General features: G+C 50.8%; 1 protein-coding gene across 2 annotated transcripts in view; it reads right to left on the bottom strand.

Moving 5' to 3' along the window:
* Positions 1-19,810, bottom strand: part of DOCK1 (dedicator of cytokinesis 1) — a 545,853-nt gene that overhangs the window by 29,168 nt on the left and 496,875 nt on the right. For both annotated transcript variants that reach the window (XM_070470415.1, XM_070470416.1), the window contains exons 39-46: positions 18,804-18,893; positions 17,707-17,811; positions 11,089-11,230; positions 10,907-10,985; positions 9,289-9,373; positions 5,765-5,851; positions 2,759-2,935; positions 1,708-1,791 (exon numbers count right to left, since the gene is read on the bottom strand). In XM_070470415.1, the coding sequence (XP_070326516.1) occupies positions 1,708-1,791; positions 2,759-2,935; positions 5,765-5,851; positions 9,289-9,373; positions 10,907-10,985; positions 11,089-11,230; positions 17,707-17,811; positions 18,804-18,893 (849 nt within the window). The remainder of the gene's footprint in view (positions 1-1,707; positions 1,792-2,758; positions 2,936-5,764; positions 5,852-9,288; positions 9,374-10,906; positions 10,986-11,088; positions 11,231-17,706; positions 17,812-18,803; positions 18,894-19,810) is intronic.

The following is a 19,810-nucleotide window of genomic DNA, read 5'->3' as shown; positions in this document are numbered from 1 at the left end:
GGGTGAACCTGGAAGACCTATGCCAAGTGGAATAAGCCAGTCACAAAAGGACAAACAATATAAGATTCTACTTATATGAAGTCCCTAGAATAATCAAAATAAGAGTTGAGGATCTGATCCCTGGTTGGGAAGATCCCCTGGAGGATGAAATGGCAACCCACTCCAGTATTCCTGCCTGGAGAATCCCATGGACAGAGGAGCCTGGCAGGCTACAGTCCATGGGGTTGCAAAGGGTTGAACACAACTGAAGTGACTTAGCAGGAGTGCACAGAATAATCAAATGCATAGAGACAGAAAGCAGGGTGGTCGTTTCCAGGGGTGTGGAGCATGGGGAATTATTGTTTATTGGGTGCTGAGTAGTTCTGCAAGATGAGAAAGTTCTGGAGACAATGGTGGTAATGGCTGCACAATGAAGTGAATGGACTTGATGACACTGAACTGTACACTTAGAAATGACTGAGGTGGTCAATTGTATGTTACATACACTTTATCACAACCATATATATACATATATCATATATGTAAAGTAAGTACTTGTAACTTGGCTTGAAACCAAAACCCAGCCCCGCTCTGCCCTAACAGGTCCTGTAACCCACGTGCTGATGGTGGACAAGCCAGGACAGTGAGGCTCCAGGGAGGCCAGGAGCTGGTGCCCACAAAGCGCTCATCAGGAGGAAGAGCTGGGATGCCCGGGCTGTGGTGGGATGGTGCAACCCAGGCACAGGGTAACCCTGGTCTCCACCTCCCTCAGCTCCCTGCCCTCAGCCTGGCACACAGGGCACAGATCAGCAGTGCCCTCCCTGCCTCCCATGGGAGAAAAGGAAGCCTAAAGAGCCAGCTGATGCTGGGCAAGATTGAAGGCGGGAGGAGAAGGGGACGACAGAGGGTGAGATGGTTGGATAACATCACTGACTCGATGGACATGAGTTTGAGTAGGCTCCGGGAGTTGGTGATGGACAGGGAGGCCTGGCGTGCTGCAGTCCATGGGGTTGCAAAGAATCAGACATGACTGAGTGACTGAACTGAACTGAACTGAAAGGAGTCAGCTGCCTGAAGTCCAGAGCAGGTGGGCAGAGCTCCCACAGGAGCTGGGTCTGGACATTCCCACTACACTGGGCTCACAAAGACCCCAGAAGCGCAGACTCAGGAGCCAGGAATGTCCCATGGAGCCCAGGACACCCTCCAGAGATTCCCAGCCTTTCGAGACCACGTCCCTTGAAGGAAGCACCAAGAGTCCTCAGGAGCACAAGGAGAAAAGCCCAAGAATATGCAGAATTACATCTGGGACACTCCCCCCAACCCTGACCACTGGCGGAGGGGATAGGAGGGTGGGCACTTAGTGGTTCCCCACCCCCAGCTGCCATACCACCCACCTGAGACAGGCTGGGGCCATGACTTCTGGGAGTCATCCCCTGACCTCGCCCCCAACATTCTGTTCTGTTGATGCCAAAGATTTTCCAGTGGATACACCAACCGAGGGGAGGAAACAGACTCAGCTCATTTGCAAAAGTGAACACCCTAGGTGTTTACATTCATGACAACGGCCAGGAGTCCAGTTAATCGCAGCCGCAGCGGGTGGGTTTATCCGGTACAAACACGATTGTGTGCACTCCGTGGCGGCTGGCAGGGGTGCTAAGGAGGCCCAAGGGGATCTGCTGCCAGGCTCAGCTTTCCCCACCCCGACCCTACAGCTGCTGAGATGTTTACCTGCCAAGCAATCAGGTCCTTGAGCTTCTCGATCTTCTCGTGGGCCTCGGGGTGCTCCTGCAGGTACCGCTCTGTGAAGAAGGCCTGGTGGGGACACAGAGAGTGGCTGAGCTCACCAACATGCCCCGGCAGCAGGTGGTTTGGCACATCTGAGTTCCCCAGGCCTGGCGAGAGAGCCGTGTGGAACGCAGACCCTCAGCCCTGCCTTAACCAGGCTCACGCCCTCCAGGTGGGGTCTTCTCTACCAAAACATCCGGGAAGGCCAATACAGCTGAAGGACTCTGTTCACTCACTGCGGAGACCCCGTCCACAGAGCCCAGCTAGGCTGCTGCTGACCCCCCAGCTCAGGTCATGGCCGGTATCCCCAGCTGCTCCTGGGCCGTGACTGTCACCTGAGCCTGCTCTGCACCCGAGGATGGCTGGGACGCAGCATCACCTCTCTGTCTCCTCACGGCCCACCTTCGGGCAGCGCCCTTCCTGCCTCAGTTTCCCCTTCATCTAGACCAGAGGGGCTAGCAAACTCTCTCTGTGCAGAGCCTCAACTCTGCTGCTGTTGATTCCGGACAGCCTCGAACAGCCTCGGACACCGAGAAGCGGATGGCCACGGCCACATCACGGCTGCAAATGCCATGCACAAAATCAGGCGGACCCCTGTGTCTAGACCCCCAGCCCATGACCTTCAACTTCAGCTCCCTCTTACTGAGATATTTTTCCAGGGAGATCAGCTGGCTGTCCCCACTGCACCAGTCCCCCAGCTATTCTAAATATTCTAATGCCGTTGTCTTTCACCGCAACTGTATATTTTGGTCTTTGATAACCCCAGGTCTCTGGACAGTCAGGAGGGTCACTCTCCATCAGCACAGCCCAGTAGGGGAGCGGGGACGATGTCCAGGCCAGCCTGCCTGGGTGGGGTCTTGACTGCCCCCGGGGAGTGGGCGGGGTTTGGCCCATTTCAGAGAGCCCTGCGAGGTCTCTGGGCTTGGAGGCGGGGTTTGGAGCGAGCCTGTCCCCGGGGGCGGGGCTGCAGCGAGGAAGTCGGCGTGTCACGTGCCTTCTCGTAGTTGGCAAAGCCTCCCATGACGGCGGGGTCCACGATGCCGTTCAGGAGCATGGAGAGCGGGTTGATGGGGAGGCTGGGGTCGTCCAGGTGCTGCTGTACCATGCTGTTGATCTTGTCGTTGGTCAGCTGCATGGTCTCGATGGCGTTCTCCAGGGGGCTGATCTCCACCTGCGGAAGGGGGTGGACAGAGATGGCTCGGGCAGGCGGCCACACTGCGCCGCGCTCTGCCCCGCCCCACTCCGCCCCGCCCTGCGGGGCCCTTGCCCATGCCCCCAGCTCCTCGCCAGAGGACGGGCGTCCCGACTGTGGCCCGGGCTTCCTACTCCCTGTGTACGTTTCCTTCCAGTGGGTCTTCGGGGCAAGGTCTCTCATCACCCAACAAGAGGAGCCTGGCGTGTGTGTCTTATATGGCTCCACTGACCCGGTCCCCATGTATCCAAAGGCACAATGCAAGGCCACCTGGTCCTGGGGTGCGTGTGTGCCCACACTCACCTGTATACATGTGTGTGCATGCATGCATGTGTGTACACATATGGTCATCCTGGGAGAACACAGCCCCGAGTGGTGCTTTAATAAAGTTGATCTGCTTCACAGATGAGGGCTTTTAGCCACGGTCTTGTCCGCTGCTTGTTTTGAGGAATTTGGGGCAATCTGTCCTGTCCCTGAGGCAGGAGGTCTGGGCACTTTGCAAGCCCCCCTGGACCTGCTTGGTCAGAGAAGTGGTGGGGGGGGGGGAGGGGTGGAGAGGTCCCACCACGGTCTCCACCTGAGATCACGTGCCCTCCAGGAACAAAAGATCTCCCCCAGCCCTGGGGCACCACTTCAGCTGGACCTCACAGGCCTCCCTCGCAAAACCGGCCGCCGGCCAGCAGGACCTTCAGGGCGGGAGGCAGGGCAGTCCACCTCTGCCCACACTGCCAAGGACCTTCTTTCTCTGGGGGCCCCGCAGGACTCCGTGAGGCCCAGCCCCACCCTCCTCTCTGGTTCAGCTCTAACTGCCAGGAGAATGCGATTGGGTTTAAAACAATAACGACACCTTCACGCCTGGCCTCCCTCCAATGGACCCAAGGTTAGGCCCTGGAGCCACGTCCAGGGGTGAACTCAACACAAGATAAGGTGGGCCTTGCCCTCCCCAAGGCCAGTGTGCTGGGTCCTCCCGCCTGTGCCAGGGACCCGAGGGTGTCTTTAGCAAATGGCAAAGCAGAGCTGCCTGTTTTCTTCTTGCTCCAGCCCCTGGGGGCTGTCTGAGAAGCAGAGGGGAGATGGAGGTGCAGAGACGCTCAGAGAACAGACAGTCCTGCTTGCGGCCAGCTCCCGGAACAACTCCCTCAGCGGCTAGGCAGGAAGCCCCTGCTTGTCAAGGAGCCTGCCCATGACCCGATGGAGGGGCGGTGACATTCAGGGAGGAGGCCAACCCTGTGCCGGCCACTGAGGGTGCCCCGGTCCCGCATGCACCCCAGACAAACACGTACCCCAGGACTGGTGTCATAGCCCGACACCTGGCCCGGTCGCACCCTGAACACACCCTCCCGCGCACATAACTCAGCCACATGGACTCTCCAGGGCAGAATTCCCTCCTGACTGACTGCTGACTCCCTGTGGCTGACCCCGCTGGCCTCAAGAAAGAACGGTGTCCTAGATTCATCAAACCAAGAGGGTCAGCTGCTGCCCACACCGTATCCCATGCTGGTCTGTGCTGGGAGGCAGACACACGGCAAGACGGGCCCGTGGTATTGACAGCAGGATTATTTCAGTCATGCCATCCGGGGATTATTCAGTTTCCAGCCCTCTAAGTTCACTAAAAAAAGGGCCAACACAGCCCACAGCAGAACCACATCCTGAAAATCAGGGATTGCCCCTCTCCACCTCGAGCTGTTAAGCGCCTTCCTCGCACACCCTGGCTGGCTCCCAGAATCCCTGATTACAAACAGCTTAGGGGCAGAGGCTCATTAGGAAGATAGGATTGTGCCTGTTTACGGAAAGTCCTGGTGCATCTCCCACCCACGTACATCACCAGCTCCAAACGGTGCCAGCAAAGGCTTGCATTTTTGCCACCTGCCACGCGTCTCCCGAGCCTTTCCCAGCTCAGGGCCCGTCAGGCAGCTATGGGGGCACATAGCCCTTGGGTGGGCTTCAGAGCAGGGGGAGAGGGCGCTGGGGTTTGGGGAAGGGGAAGTGGCTGACCACAGGCACACTGAGCCAGAGGCCCAGAGCTCAGCCGGTGAGGACGAAGGTCAAGATGGAAACAAGGCTGGGAAGAGAGGGTGCAGCCATAATGTCTTAGGATGGATGAATCAGGAGCATCCAAGGGGCCTCATGGTAAACAGAATGGTGGTTCTCACCAGATCCTGCCAGGTAAATACCCAAGGCGTTGAGACACAGGACAAAGCATACATATTCTAACTGGATCTTTTTATACTGACAGTTGTCGGTATGCCGCTGCTGCTATACATTCAACAAGAATCTTTGGCCCAACTCGGGTTCCTGTCATTAAAACTGTCTAATAGCAACGTTTAGCTAATGAGATGCAAGTCATTCTTTCTTTAAAAAGTGTGGGCAGGGGGGAGGGGTATATTCTCAAGCCATTTTTATTTGAAATGAGTAAGTACTATTAATCAAGTTGTTTGTCATGTAAATGACAATAAAACCATCAGGAAGAAAGATCTTAAAACGTGTATATGAACTGGAATTTGTCTTAAACTTTTCATTTTGTGAGCAGAAAGAACTGTCAAAACAGCACAGTGAGGGCTGTGTTTAAATATTTTGTAAGAAGAGATGAAATCTTAATTCTTTGGTTTTGTTCTACATTAGAGGTGGCTGTGATTACAGCATTTCCACTGCAGTATTTGTGGGCAGGGAGAGAGATTCTGGGTTAAGCCTGACATGGGGTCTGCAGGATGTGTGCTGGCCAGGTGAGCAGGTGACAGGCCTGGGGAACAGGCTGGGTCAGACCGTAGTAGAGGGGTGATGGGCAGTCCTTCTGCAGGGGGTACTTACCATGAAAACAGACTTGACCTCAAACCACCTCAGAATGCCAGGAAGTTTATATGCCGTGGTATATATGGTCCTCTCAATCCACATATTCTGCAAAGGGAACACAGACCCAAGGCGGTTAGAAGACGGATGTTGCAGGCGGCTAACAGCTTCTGCCCTCAGGGGGATCTGCTAGGCTCTGGGAGGCAAGGTCACCAGCCACCCACGGTACACCTCACACTCTGCTGAAGCCAGACCATCACACACGACACCTGTTACCTGGCCAGTGGCGCCCACTTCCCTGGTATTTGGAAAAGAAAAATATAACAGATGAGTCAGGAAGAATTATCTGCATCCAAACAGGGGAGGTTCCCTCTGAGTGAGCAGATTTTTGGAAAGGCTCTGATAAGTTTAACATTAGCCTTATTCAGTGTTCAAAAGAAACTTGAGGATGCAAATCCATTGAGGAAGACTGGGCTTCGTAAACGTGACCTTGCACATTCTGATAAAATCAGTCAGCATTTTAATGATTTTTTTTTTTTTGTATGACATATGCTTACATCAGAAAACAAAGACATGGAAGTAGAAGGCAGAAAAATCACCCAGTACCCAGAGATGATGGAGAAGGAAATTCCTGCCTGGGAGATCCCATGGCAGAGGAGCCTGGAGGGGACAATCCATGGGCTGCAACAGCTGGACACGACTTAGCGACCAAACCACCACCACCACCAACCACCCAGAGATTACACCCTAAACTTTTACTATCTACTGTTTAAAGCTACTTATTAAGCATTCGTAAGTGCATACATGTACTTTCAGTGAAAATACCATTTATTAATCTGTATTCTTCCTAAAGAGGCTTTCCAGTTGGAGCAGTGGTAAAGACTCTGCCTGCCAATGCAGGAGACGCAGGTTTGATGCCTGGGTCAGAAAGATCCCCTGGAGTAGGAAATGACAGCCCATTCCAGCATTCTTGCCAGGAAAATCCCACGGACAGAGTAGCCTGGAGGGTTACAGCCCACGGGATCACAGAGTCGGCTACAATGGAGCATACACACACAAGCGTGCACACACTTCCTGAAATGGTACATCTCAGGTTGAGGGAAACTGTATAAGCTGATACACATAATTTCACCTCTGTCCCGTGGTTGCCCTGAACTCCACTGCAGAGTAAACAGCGACCCTCCCATCCTGCCCCCTGCTGCAGGATTTCGAGCTGGTGGTGGCCTTTACCGGCAAAACCGGTAATAATCACTGAGTCTGTCCATAGTGGTCCAGATATACAGAGATGGCATAGAGGAATGGCAGCATTTCCAGAAAACTGGGCTGGAACTTGAAAAGCATTCTCCCCAAACCTCAGACTGCAGAGGAGGGGAAAGGGTAGGCCCCGGCGGGGGGGGGGGGCCTAGGGACACGGGCTCCTACTGCCCCCAGGGGCTGGCGGTCAGGCCCGGTCTGGAGACAGCAGTCTGCACGTTTGGAGCTGCCTGCAGCCACAGCTCACTATTCTCCTCCCTAACGCCCGAAGCCAGCACCCTCCTAGGGGCCTTCAGGCTCCACACTGACTCCTTCCTCCTCCTCTTCTCTGGCCCTGGGTTCCAGAACGTCACCCCCTGGCCAGGTTTGGAGGCGCTGAGCCATTCTGAGCCCCCGGGCTGGCCTGGCAGGGCAGTACATAGGCTTCCCCGCCTTGGGCCCCAGCCTGGCTTCCTGTGGCCACCAAACCCCAGGGCTTATCTGGAAGCCGGGAGCTTTGTCAGGCCCGTGAAGGACTAAAGCCCGTGGCTTCTGAAAGCCTCATCTGCGTGTGGGAGAACCTAATGGGGCCATTACAGGATTTCAGGACCATTTAGAAAAAGCCTGGCTCTAAGGCTTAGCGCAGCTTCAGCGTCAGGAGCCGCGGTTATTCTTAGCTCTGCCCCAACGGCTGCACGCTCGTCGGCAATTTGCCTGACCTCCTTGTGTCTCTTCCTTCACAGTATGAAAAACCTACATGGCTGTGAGATGTGAGAGGCGTGAGGGAAATTCAAGGAGGGCCCGTACATTCTGCCTGGAGGATGCTACATCACGGATCGAGTTACTGCCGAGATGATCAGAGCAGAGATTTCCGTAAAGCCTGGCCCTGGCCTGGGGGAATGGGAGCGGACCTGTCCCTCTCCCCATCACAGACGATGCCACAGTGAAACCCATCACCAAACAGGAGCAGGAAGCCACAGCAACCAAGAAAGAGGGGACTGACTGGGTTTGAAACAACCAGTGTTGACACTGGGGGGTTATTTCCCGACTCCAAGCTCCTGGTTGGCACACAGGAGGCTGGGCTGGGGAGGGAAAGGGCCTTTCAGGAGCTGTGGCTGGAGGCCCACAGGTGTGGCCCTGAGGATGGAAAGACCGCAGGAAACGGAGAACGTGGTAGAAGCTTTGCTGACAGTGCTCTGAGCTGCCCTTTGGGTCAGCAGCAAGGAGCTAGTTCAGCTTTGCCCTCCTGCATCCCCAGATACCTGCAGGCAAGGTGCCTGCCAGGGGACCACAAAGCTAAGGCTGCCTTGAGATGTCGGCCAATCTAGGGATTTCCAGAGGAGGTTTTTCAGGGCAGGAGGAGAGAGAAATAATAACATTTAAAATAAACAAATAATGTTTTATTTCATGCCTTTTCAAGATGGAATCCATTAAACTGGCTGTGTATATATTTTATTTGTATTTATTTATTTTTGGTTTGTTTGTTTTTTAGGCTGCATTGGGTAGCATGCAGGATCTTAGTTCCCTGATCAGGGATGGAATCCCGTGTCTCCAGGCAATGGGGGGGTCCAGAGTGTTAACCACTGGACTTCCAGGGCAGTCCCCATGCCTATATTTTTTTAAAAGGCTGCAAGAACCTGTATTAATATTTCCAGTCTCTAATGCAGTGTTTTTAACAAGGCACAGATGTTCAGCAACGTGTGGAAACATTTGTGATGGACTGTCACACCTGGGAGACTGTACCCGGCATCGCGTGGGCGGAAGCTGAGGATGCTGTTAAACATCCCTCGAGGCTCAGGACGGCCCACACCGTGAGAACTGCCCGGGCCTTTGCCCAGTTGCCTGGGGGCACCCTGCTCCGGCATGTAGTGCCAGAGTGAAGCTCAGGCTGGGCCTGCAGAGTGAGCACAACCCTCCTCCAGGCTGCATGCCCAAACAGCAGAAAGCCACATAAGCACACGGCGCCTCCGTGGACTTCTTCATGACAGAGACGCCAGCACCTGCTCCAGGACTCAGAGCCGAAAGGGAGGCTCAGGTACACGCAGGCGGGAGGCGAGTGTGCTCTGAGCACGGAAAGACTCAAAGCGCCAGTCACCTTCCTACAGCATCACAGGGACCCTGGTGACATCATCTGTGCAATGGTCATCATTTCACTGGATTCGGAGGGGTCGTATGTCAGGATCTCTGCGCATAACGCACACGGGCATCAAACCCTGCACTGTGGGGTCTATGAAGACACGGTTTTTTTGACGGGCAGTTTTGTGACTGGTGGCATGAGGTTGGGGGGAGGGAGGCAGTTTTTGTTGTTTTACCGCAAATTCGTTGTCTGGGTTTTTCTCTCCCTTGCGGATTGGACGAGAATATTCAAATCGCTGGACCTCATTGACTCTGTAGAAACTGTGCAGAGACAGAGAAATCATTAGCTATTTCACCGGAGAAGCAGCCAATTTGCTTTTAGCCCCAGGATCTGGTCTCCCTACATGTCATTGCATCCCTTAAACACCTCCAACCTTGACCTAGAGCAGTAGCTGGGCTGTTGCTCCCCACCAGCCTCACAGGAGAGACGTTGGCAGGTGGAAAAATTACCTTGGATCCTTTGCCTCGTCTCTGTCCCTGCCAACGCTCAGGGGAGAGGAGATGCTGAGTAAGGGTGAAACGGGCAAAAACTGAGAAAAGGTGAGGCAGAGGAGAGAGGCGAAAAAAGCCTTTGTTTTTCATTCATGTGTTTGTTATTTGTAAATTTTAATTCATGCATCAATAATTAATGTATTAAATAATTTAACAAGTTTATTAAACTTCTAAGAATGTATCTTGATTATATTTTAAAGGTTTTGTATATTTTAACTGCAGATCTATAAGAGGCACTTTCTGCAATCACCAAGGGTGGTAGACATGGATGGACAGTTAGCCTTTCTCCCTTGGGAGGGGGTGGATTTCACACACACCCCAGAAGCAGGCTGGGAGGCTTACTCATTTGCCTGCTCTGAAACACAGGTAGGCATTCTCATCAAAGGGAAATACAGGAGCGTGTCCACGGTTCACTATCACTTAATACCTCTCTCTGAGAAAAAAAAAAATGTCACAAAACTTAAAAATCTAAGCCTTATGAAAGATATCATTCCTCAATAAACCAAGTCCTGGTTTATTTCCCATGTTTGCTGAGGAATGGTTAAAGAAATGGTAGTGAATTTTGCAGAAGAACCCAACCTGCCAAACTGTAGGATGTCAAACAGCATATCCTGTGCATTATTTGGCCATCAAAGAGGTTACTTTTTTTCAGTGAACAAGGATCAAGTGGAAAAAGAAACTCTTAACATCAAAGAGATGTCTAGCGTATGTTTCTACACCACTGCTAAGTTAGGGGCAGTTCAATGCAGACACATGCAACCTCACTCAGATTCGGACACCTGGCCTGTGAGTTTGAAAACCCACCTCTGAATCTCATATTACAGAATCACCCTGCTATAGAGGTGAAGAGTCTCTTCACCCCCACCACCTGGTTCTCCATCAGGAGCATGTGTCCGAGTCCCTTTGCCTGCCTTCTGGGATACAAACACTCAGGCCACCAGGCAGGCACACAGACTCAGGTCTCGGGCTATGGGGCGGGGCCTGTGCCCTGCAGAAAAAGTCTAAGGGGGTCTCTCACCTGATGGGTCAGAGGGAGACTGGAGTACCCCTCCTCCCCGACTCTCCTTGTCTCAGTCCCAGGTAAGGGATGGCTTCCCACCCTCCCAGCCACACTTGTTCACATCTTCTTTCCCCACTTTGATGCTGAAGAAAATTAGCTTCCCCTGCTTTTCAAAGCAAACACAGCATCTGAAAAGTTCATCAAAGGCTGACACGCATCCTTCGACAGGTGAAGTTATGAAGAAGAGATCTGTGTACGCCTCTCACCACCCTCCTGTTGGGTCGGGGAAATGGGTTGATTACCTTACAATCTGCTCTGACACAGGCCGGTGAAATTTAGGAGGCAGATCAAGTTTGGGCTTTACTGTGAAGCACTGAATATCTGAAAGTCAAAGGTTAAGGTCATCAACCCCACGTACATTCAACCATCCGAACCAACAGCTTGGCCATCATTTTCTATCCCACGAGGTTGCCTGAAAGGATACATTGGCCGGGAGAGTTTTTAATGTCATCGCCTGGTGGGGATGTTGTCTTCATCTTCTCAGCATTTGGAAACTGAGTCAGTAGCCGAGCTTCAAAATCCTCTCGGCGTTCATACTCTTTCCCTCGATAAATGAACACTTTCCCCTGCAAACAATGACAGGCATTAAACAACACCCCAAGGCAAGGGCCAGGAAAAGTGCACACATAAATGCTTTGGTCTTCAGAATGGGCTGGACAGTGTTTTAAGTGTCACTGAATCGAAGAACAGCTTGTAACTGCAGTGGTCTTACTAATCAAGAACTCAGGAACAGAAGACAGGCAAGTTGATACTGTTGAAGAAGCACTAAAATGGACATTATTGAAGTCTAGTTACACATTCAGCCTTAACAGCAGTGATCAATTGACAAATCATGAAAAACCAAGTGAGCAATTAGTGTCCACATGCTAGTGGGCAGGAAACAGTCAGACAGGGTGAAGGCACTAGGACAAATGGACAATGGTGTCCATATCTTCTTCTTCTTTTTGTTTCCAGGGTGTTGTTATTGTTGTTGTGCAGTCACTAAGTACTGTCCAACTGTTTGTGATCCCATGGACTGCAGCAGGCCAGGCTTCCTGTCCTTCATCACCTCCTGGAGGTGGCTCAAACTCATGCCCACTGTGTTGATGATGTCATCCAACCATCTCATCCTCTGTAGTCCCCTTCTCCTCCTGCCCTCAATCTTTCCCAGCATCAGGGTCTTTTCAAATGAGTCAGCTCTTTGCATTAGGTGGCCAAAGTATTGGAATTTCAGCTTCAACATCAGTCCTTCCAATGAATATTCAGGACTGATTTCCTTTAGGATGGACTGGTTGGATCTCCTTGCAGTCCAAGGGACTCTCAAGAGTCTTCTCTAGCACCACAATTTGAAAGCATTGATTTTTGGCGCTCAACCTTCTTTATGGTCCAGCTCTCACTTCCATACATGACTACTGGAAAAACCATAGTTTTGACTATATGGACCTCTGTCGGCAAGGTCATGTCTCTGCTTTCATTAAGTAGTTTCCATGTTTCCAGAAAGAATTCAAGAGAGCATGAAGTTAAGGTGGGGCCCTGGAGCCTGGGTATGACTTTCCAAGCTGACTCCTACAGGTCACCACCAGGAGATGAGCAGAATCCAAGGGGCAGGGGTCCAGATAAAGCAGAGAGACCCAAGGCTCCTGGGCCCTCTCCTGGTGCTGAGAGGCTCTTATATGAGCAGCTCTCAGTAGTTTCCCGGTTCAGGGGCTCAAATGGCATCCAAGACCCTCCTGTGGCGTCCCAAACGATAATCAACAAGGAGCAGAACGCTCTCCCGTCTGCTGACCGGAACCCGCCGTGCGCGGGCTGGTCCCAGCCTGACCCAGCGGCAGACCCTCCGTGAACTGTGGACGCGCTTCCTCTCCGAGGTCCTCTCAGCGAAGCTGGCCGGTCCCGGGCCCGGCAGCAGCCAGCCCAGCACCGCAGCTGCGCCCGGCCTTGCTCTGGGGCTTCCCGCTGTTGTGAACAGTAAGGGGTGAGGGTCAGGGTCACCCAGCTGGTCGGCAGGGTTCCTGCCTCCTCCCGGAGAGCCCGCAGCTGGGCCGAGTCTACTTCCCGTGTCACGACCTCAGGAAATAAATGCCCTTGACTTAATAAAAGCCAAAAAGAAAAGTCCAGTGGGTGGTGGCTGGACTCCCCTCACTGAATGTTTGGAGTTGTCTCGTGGACAACATTCCATCAACGAAAGACAGAGCAGAGTATAGAGTTCTCCTCCCAAAGACTGAGTTTTGTCCCTTTCCAAGGTCACATCTGTGACCTCCATAAATTCTGAAGAGTCCTCCGAGGGGTTGTTTCGGGTGGTGACCTTGGGGGGTGATCGGGAAGCCCTCTTCTCCGCTCAGGCTGCCTCGTGAGACCTGCCTGGAGACACGGCCACTCTGTAAGTATGTCGGTAAGGAAAGTTCTGGTTCCAAGAAAAAACACGTCTCCATACCTTCATGGATTCAACAGGTCTCCATACCTTGTGGATTCAGTGTGGGTATTCTGAGCAGTAACTGAGTCACCAAAAAAGGTGTCAACGGGCAGCGTGATGCTACAGCTTCAGGAGGTTCCTGAGTCTCCCCGTCCCCACCCATCTTGCCCCATCTGAGGGCAGTCTCAACATCGCGGACCGCGGCAAGGAAGGGACCACGAGCAGAAGCCCCAGGGCCCGAGGAACCAGAGGCCGTGGGCTCTGGGTTCTCCTCCCTGGTCCTGGTTGTTGCTTCCATCAGGGACTCTGGGCAAGAGGCTCCAGGCCGGCTGGTCATCAGTTAGGGGCAGCCTTGTTATCTGCCCTGACCCTGCATGGACGCCAGTGTGGAGGAGGGGAGGAGGGACAGGGCGGGGAGGGGATGGAGGGGGAGGGGGCAGGAGAGGAGGAAGGGGGATGAGGGGGAAGAGAAGACAGACAGACCAACAGTTGGATCCTGCAGATTCAGCTCAAAGTCAAAATAAAACCTGAATAATAAATTTTCGCACACAAAAAATAGAGCTTCCATGAGGCTCCATGTCTCCCTTCCCTAGTCCAAAGTTATTCTGAGTCCTTTTAAATCACGAAAGAGGGAACAATTTAAAAATTGAATGCTTTTTTCCCCACTTTGTGCTTAGGTATGTCTTAACGTGCCCATTACAAGAGAAAAATGTTCTCTTTTCTCTAAAAAAATAATTTCAAGCAGAAACCAAAGTAATACGTAGTCTTAATTAGAAATATAAATACACAGCATGGGCGTCTTTTAAGGCTATAAAAAGGCAAACATTTCAGAAATTCAGGATGATTTAATGCATAACAGGCTACTACAAAACTAGCATGCATTTATTAGGCTTTACACTCGAAGGGAGACATAATAATAAAAGTGTATATAAAGGCTTTAATAGAAAAACACTAGTGAGTTATAGATGGAAACACTAATAACATTTTCTAGAAACATCAATTACTTTGCATTCTGAAGTGGTCCCTTCAAGCCTGAAAACAGGAGGGCAGTGTACATATAGTCAAAGATATTTATTCCCTGTTAGAACCATAAATATTAATATAAATGCAAAACTTCCACATGTGATCAGTTCTGAAAGAAACACAAAGGGGAGGGCCAGCGAGTCTGTCCTCAGAGGCTGTGCCCCCAGCGCCACCTGAAGCGGACAAATACCCTGCCCCCTTTCTGGGAATTGCCAGTGTCATTGTCAGGTCGGCCCCTGACTGGTAGCCTGTGAAGTATAATAAATATCTTGCTATAGCCCCACAAAACCAGCCAGGTGTGGCGGGAAAGTCAGTTCAATATTAATCAAGCCCTCTAAGCTAGTTAGTTATTCCTGCTTTGCAGTGTCCTTTCGACGGGCAGGTGACCCAGCGTGGTCCCTGGAGCGTGCGTCTCGCGTGTCCTCCCGGGAAATCCCTGGCATCAGCTGGCTCGGGGACTGAGAGCTGCTCGGCCCACAGGGTCGCCAGGTCAGGACGCCAGGACAGAGCATGGTGTCCTTAAATCCTAACAGTGTCAACAGAGGGTGATACCCTCCACACCCAGCAGCGCTCAGCTCAGCGTGAGGCGGGGCTTGTCTCTCCCTCTCGATCTTTCTTAGACACGCACACGGAGGCGTTTGTACAGATTCACACGCCTGAGTTAAAGCCTAATTAATTAATTAATTAATTAAAGATTGGCTTTTAACTTAATGTCAAAATCTTCCTTAATTCAGGGCTATAACCAAACATCCTTTATTCATTCTTTGGAAGGGAGGACTTTCTCCAGAGTCTGAGTTTCTGATCAACCACTCTCTTAGGTGTCCACAGCCAGAGCTGCATGACCCAGACTGCGGGGTCAAGGAGAGACTGACCAGCAGCGACAGGGATGGGCCAGATGCCCCAGGCACCCAGCCAGGACCCTGTGTGCGTGGGTCAACCGACAGGTCACCTGCTGGGGCAGGCCAGCCCTGCAAGGGTCACCTGCTGACATCTCTATAAAGAATGACAGGTCTTCGGCAAGTGAGTCCCTTTTGCTGGTGCCAGTGTGAAGGGATGTCTTATACCCTCAGGGACTCATGGGGGTTTGGAAACACTGGGGCCAAAGAAACACACCTCTGAGGCTGGGAGAGTCACCCAGCTGGATATACCGGCCCCAGACACCTGGGAGATCTACCTGCCCGAGACAGGTGTGCCCTGGACACAGTGCCTGCTTCCCTAAAACCAGAAGGATCATGCATGGGCTCCCAGGAGAACAGAAAACCATGTGCCATTAAAAAAAAAAGATCATAAGAAATGACAGCAGACATGGTCAATGGCATCCAAGAAAGAGTTTTTGAGAAATCTAAACAATTTTTGGGCTCCAAAATCACTGCAGATGGTGATTGCAGCCATGAAATTAAAAGATGCTTACTTCTTGGAAGGAAAGTTATGACCAACCTAGATAGCATGTTAAAAAGCAGAGACATTCCTTTGCCAACAAAGGTCCATCTAGTCAAGGCTATGGTTTTTCCAGTGGTCATGTATGGATGTGAGAGCTGGACTATAAAGAAAGCTGAGTGCAGAAGAATTGATGCTTTTGAACTCTGGTGTTGGAGAAGACTCTTGAGAGTCCCTTGAACTGCGAGGAGATCCAACCAGTCCATCCTAAAGTAAATCAGTCCTGGGTGTTCATTGGAAGGACTGATGCTGAAGCTCAAACTCCAATACTTTGGCCACCTCATGCGAAGAGTTGACTCTTTGGAAAAGACCCTGATGCTGGGAGGGATCGGGGGCAGGAGGAGAAGGGAACGATAGAAGATGAGATGGCTGGATGGCATCTCCGACTTGATGGACATGAGTTTGAGTAAACTCCGGGAGTTGGTGATGGACAGGGAGGCCTGGTGTGCTGTGATTCATGGGGTCGCAAAGAGTCAGACATGACTGAGGGACTGAACTGAATTGAAACAGTTCTACTAGGCTCTTTTTTCTTCCTTTTTTTCTATATGAAACACTGTTTCCACCCCTGGGTTGCAAAGATCCCCTGGAGAAGGAAATGGCAACCCTCTCCAGTATTCTTGCCTGGGAAATCCCATGGACAGAGGCGCCTGGGGGCAGCGGGGGGCGGGTCTACCATCCATGGGGTCACAGAGAGTCATACACAGCTCAGTGACTAAACCAGCACCACCAAACAATGGTATTAGTAGGCTAGGCAGCGTTTATTTACAAGATTTCTGGTCTAAAGATTATTAGGTGATTTGACTGATGATCACACTATTTCTTCAATCGTGTCAAAGAGAACATGCTTATTTCAGGGATGGAGTATGATTCCGAGTTCCCAGCACTGGAAATTCATTGCCAGTTTCTCATATAATTTAAAATAAACATGCTTGGAAATTCCCTGGCGATCCAATGGCTAGGGCTCTGTACTCTCACTGCCAAGGACCCAGGTTCGATTCCTGGTCGAGGAACCAAGATCCCACAAGCCACACAGCCGAAAGAAGAAACAAAAACACACACATGTTCATGGCAGCATTACTAATATTAGCCCAGACAACGTCCACCAAGGACGAACAGATAAACAAACTGTGGTGCATCGCCATGAGGGGATATTACTCTTCCAGAAGAAGGAATGAAGCTCTGATACACACTAGCACGTGGATCAGCCTTGAAGACATTATGCTAAGGGAAGTGAGCCAAACACAAAAGCACACATTTTATACGATTCCATTTGAATGGGGTCCGTAGAATCAAGTAAATTCTGAGGCAGAAAGTAAGCTCTGGGCGGGGAGGAGAGACGGCGAAATTATTATTTACTGGGATCGGAGTTCCCGTTTCGGAATATGAAAATAATCTGGAGATGGGTGGTGGGAACAGCTGCATAACAGGGTGAATATACTTAACGCCACTGAACTGCAGACTGAAAGATAGTGACGATGGTGACTTCTACGTTATGCATGGCTGTTCTTGAGCTGCTCAGTCTTGTCTGACTCTTTGTGACCCCATGGACTATAGCCCATCAGGCTCCTCTGTCCATGGGATTCTCCAAGCAAGAATATTGGAGTGGGTTGTCATTTCCTTCTCCAGGGGATCTTCCTAACCCAGGGATTGAATCTGCATTTGCTGCATTGGCAGGTAGATTTCTTGACCACTGAGCCACCAAGGAAGCCCTATGTTATGCATTTCTTACTATAATTTTTAAAATACACATAAATCTCTGAAGAAGAGTTCTCTTTAGAAAAAGAAAGATGGAATGCTTATATGCAGTCAAAAAAAAAAAAAAACACACATTATCAGCCCCTTTCTAGCAACCTGAGCCAAGCACAGAGGTAAGAAAATAATATAGAGAGTCACTTAGCTGGTGGCTCAGTTGGTAAAAAATCTGCCTGCAGTTCAGGAGACCCAGGTTCGATCCCTGGGTCAGGAAGATCCTCTGGAGGAGGAAATGACAAACCACTCCAGTATCCTTGCCTGGAAAATCCCATAGACAGAGGAGCCTGGTGAGCTGCAGTCCATGGGTTGCAAAGAGTCGGACACAACTGAGCGATTTGAGACGCACTTGAGAGGGAAACCAAATCCTTCCTCAAAAAGAGGAGACACTGGCTGCCCAGGGAGCAACGGTGACCCAATCCAAACAGAACCCAGAGTTACCCGAAGGAAGGTGGGGAATCCTTGTCCGTAGTAACCGACGGCAAAATAGTCAGGCTTCGGACGTATCACCTTGACGATGTTTTCATAAAACTGAGCCTGTTTTTTCTGAAAAGAAGAGAAGAAACGCATTTCAGGTTTGAATGGAGTATCTGAGCATCCGTGGGTCTGGATTCTTCCAGCTTTGGCAATTCTAGGGGGTGGGAGGGGTAGAAGGTGGGGGAACGCTGATGCAGGTGTGGAATTTAATCTCACTGCGAAGCTTTTGACAGTACTTTTCATTCATTGCCTGGCATTCAGCAGGCAAATCTGACCAGAAAGCCAAATTCAGCAACCAGTTGTGATTTACAGATGTTTTCATCACCAAAGAGGTGCCAGAGAGACAGCTTTTATTCTGATTCAATGTCTGGTCTTCAGTATTTTTAAAACATGGTATCAGTCAAATAATGGGATACATTAAAAAAAGGACTTAAAAGAGCAGAATTCTGTTCCACATTCATGATACACATTACAACATCGTTAAGTCAATCTTCTGAATACAAAAATGATTCAGCAGAGAAAGCGGTAATTAGAAAGTGATAGCTTTATGAAAGGATAAACGGTTGGGCCACCCTCCATCAGTCCTTCATGGAGACGGGCTCAGAGCTGAAACCACGGGAGCCTCCTGGAGACCTCCGAGCATCCAGACCACTAGACACAGGCTCAGTGGTTGCTCACACGCACGTCCTTCAGAGGCATCTTCGAGTTTGATGACGAAAGCTCAGTGGGGAATGCTGCTGAGCCAGAATCAACCAGCAAAGAAATCAAAACTGTCCTCCTGGACAAAATGAAGGAGAATCCCAATGTTAAAGGAAAAGAGGGACTTCCCTGGTGGTCCAGTGGTTAGGACATGCCCATGCTTCCACCGCCGAGGGCACGAGTTCCAACCCTGGTCGGCGAACTAAGATCTCGCATGTTGCTCAGGGAGGCCAAAGAAATGAATATAAAATAAATGGCTGTTGCATTAAAAAAAAAAAACAAAAAGGAAAGGAAAAATTCCAGAAGAACAAGTTGAGATTGCTTTTTTTTTTTTTTTCAAAGAGAAGTAAAGGAAGACCTACCAGCAGTTCGCTGAGCTGTTCATAATCAAACATTTCGTTCTCATACTGTTCTGCCAGCTCCTTGCCCAGGGCGATGGCCTCCTCCCACATCTGCGAGGGAAGAGAAACAAGGGCAAGAGAAACGCAAACCTGAATCAGGAGCTCAGAGATGGAAACAGCGATACCGCCATTCACGATGAAACAAGCTGGAAACCCGCCTGCTTCACCTGAAGACGCTGGAAAAATACAGATCTTTTCTACAGGCTCATGGCCTTTGGCTTGGGCCTCAGTTGACCAGACTGGTCAGCCACGGGCTCATCGATCATGCTGGCTGCTGTCCCTGGTCAGAGCAGCCAGCCGGCCAGTCCTGCCCCTCCGCAGGCCAGCCTCTGAAGCCCATCTGTCAGGGCAGCCGTGCAGCCCAGCAGGGAAACTGCAGGGCGAAGTTGAGAGCAGCATTTCTGCAGAAACCAAGGACCAGATTTCGGTACTTTCCCAAATCATCCCACTTAAAAGAGTTATGTGTCTGTGGTCAGAAAGACAAGGATCTATTTCAACTCTGATTTAAGGCTTGCAAGAAGATCATGGCATCCGGTCCCATCACTTCATAGCAAATAGATGGGGAAACAATGGAAACAATGAGAGACTTTATTTTTTTGGGCTCCAAAATCACTGCAGATGGTGACTGCAGCCATGAAATTAAAAGACGCTTGCTCCTTGGAAGAAAAGCTATGGCAAACCTAGACAGCATATTAAAAAGTAGAGACATTACTTTGCCAACAAAGGTCCATCTAGTCAAAGCTATGGTTTTTCTGGTAGTGAGGTATGGATGTGAGAGTTGGACTATAAAGAAAGCTGAGTACCGAAGAATTGATGTTTTTGAACTGTGGTATTGGAAAAGACTCTCGAGAGTCCCTTGGATTGCAAGGAGATCCAACCAGTCCATCCCAAAGGAAATCAGTCCTGAATATTCATTGGAAGGACTGATGTTGAAGCTGAAACTCCAATACTTTGGCCACCTCATGAGA

Source organism: Odocoileus virginianus, chromosome 7 (assembly GCF_023699985.2).
Source record: "Odocoileus virginianus isolate 20LAN1187 ecotype Illinois chromosome 7, Ovbor_1.2, whole genome shotgun sequence".
NCBI lineage: Eukaryota > Metazoa > Chordata > Mammalia > Artiodactyla > Cervidae > Odocoileus > Odocoileus virginianus.
This window is presented reverse-complemented; position numbering and strand designations above follow the sequence as displayed.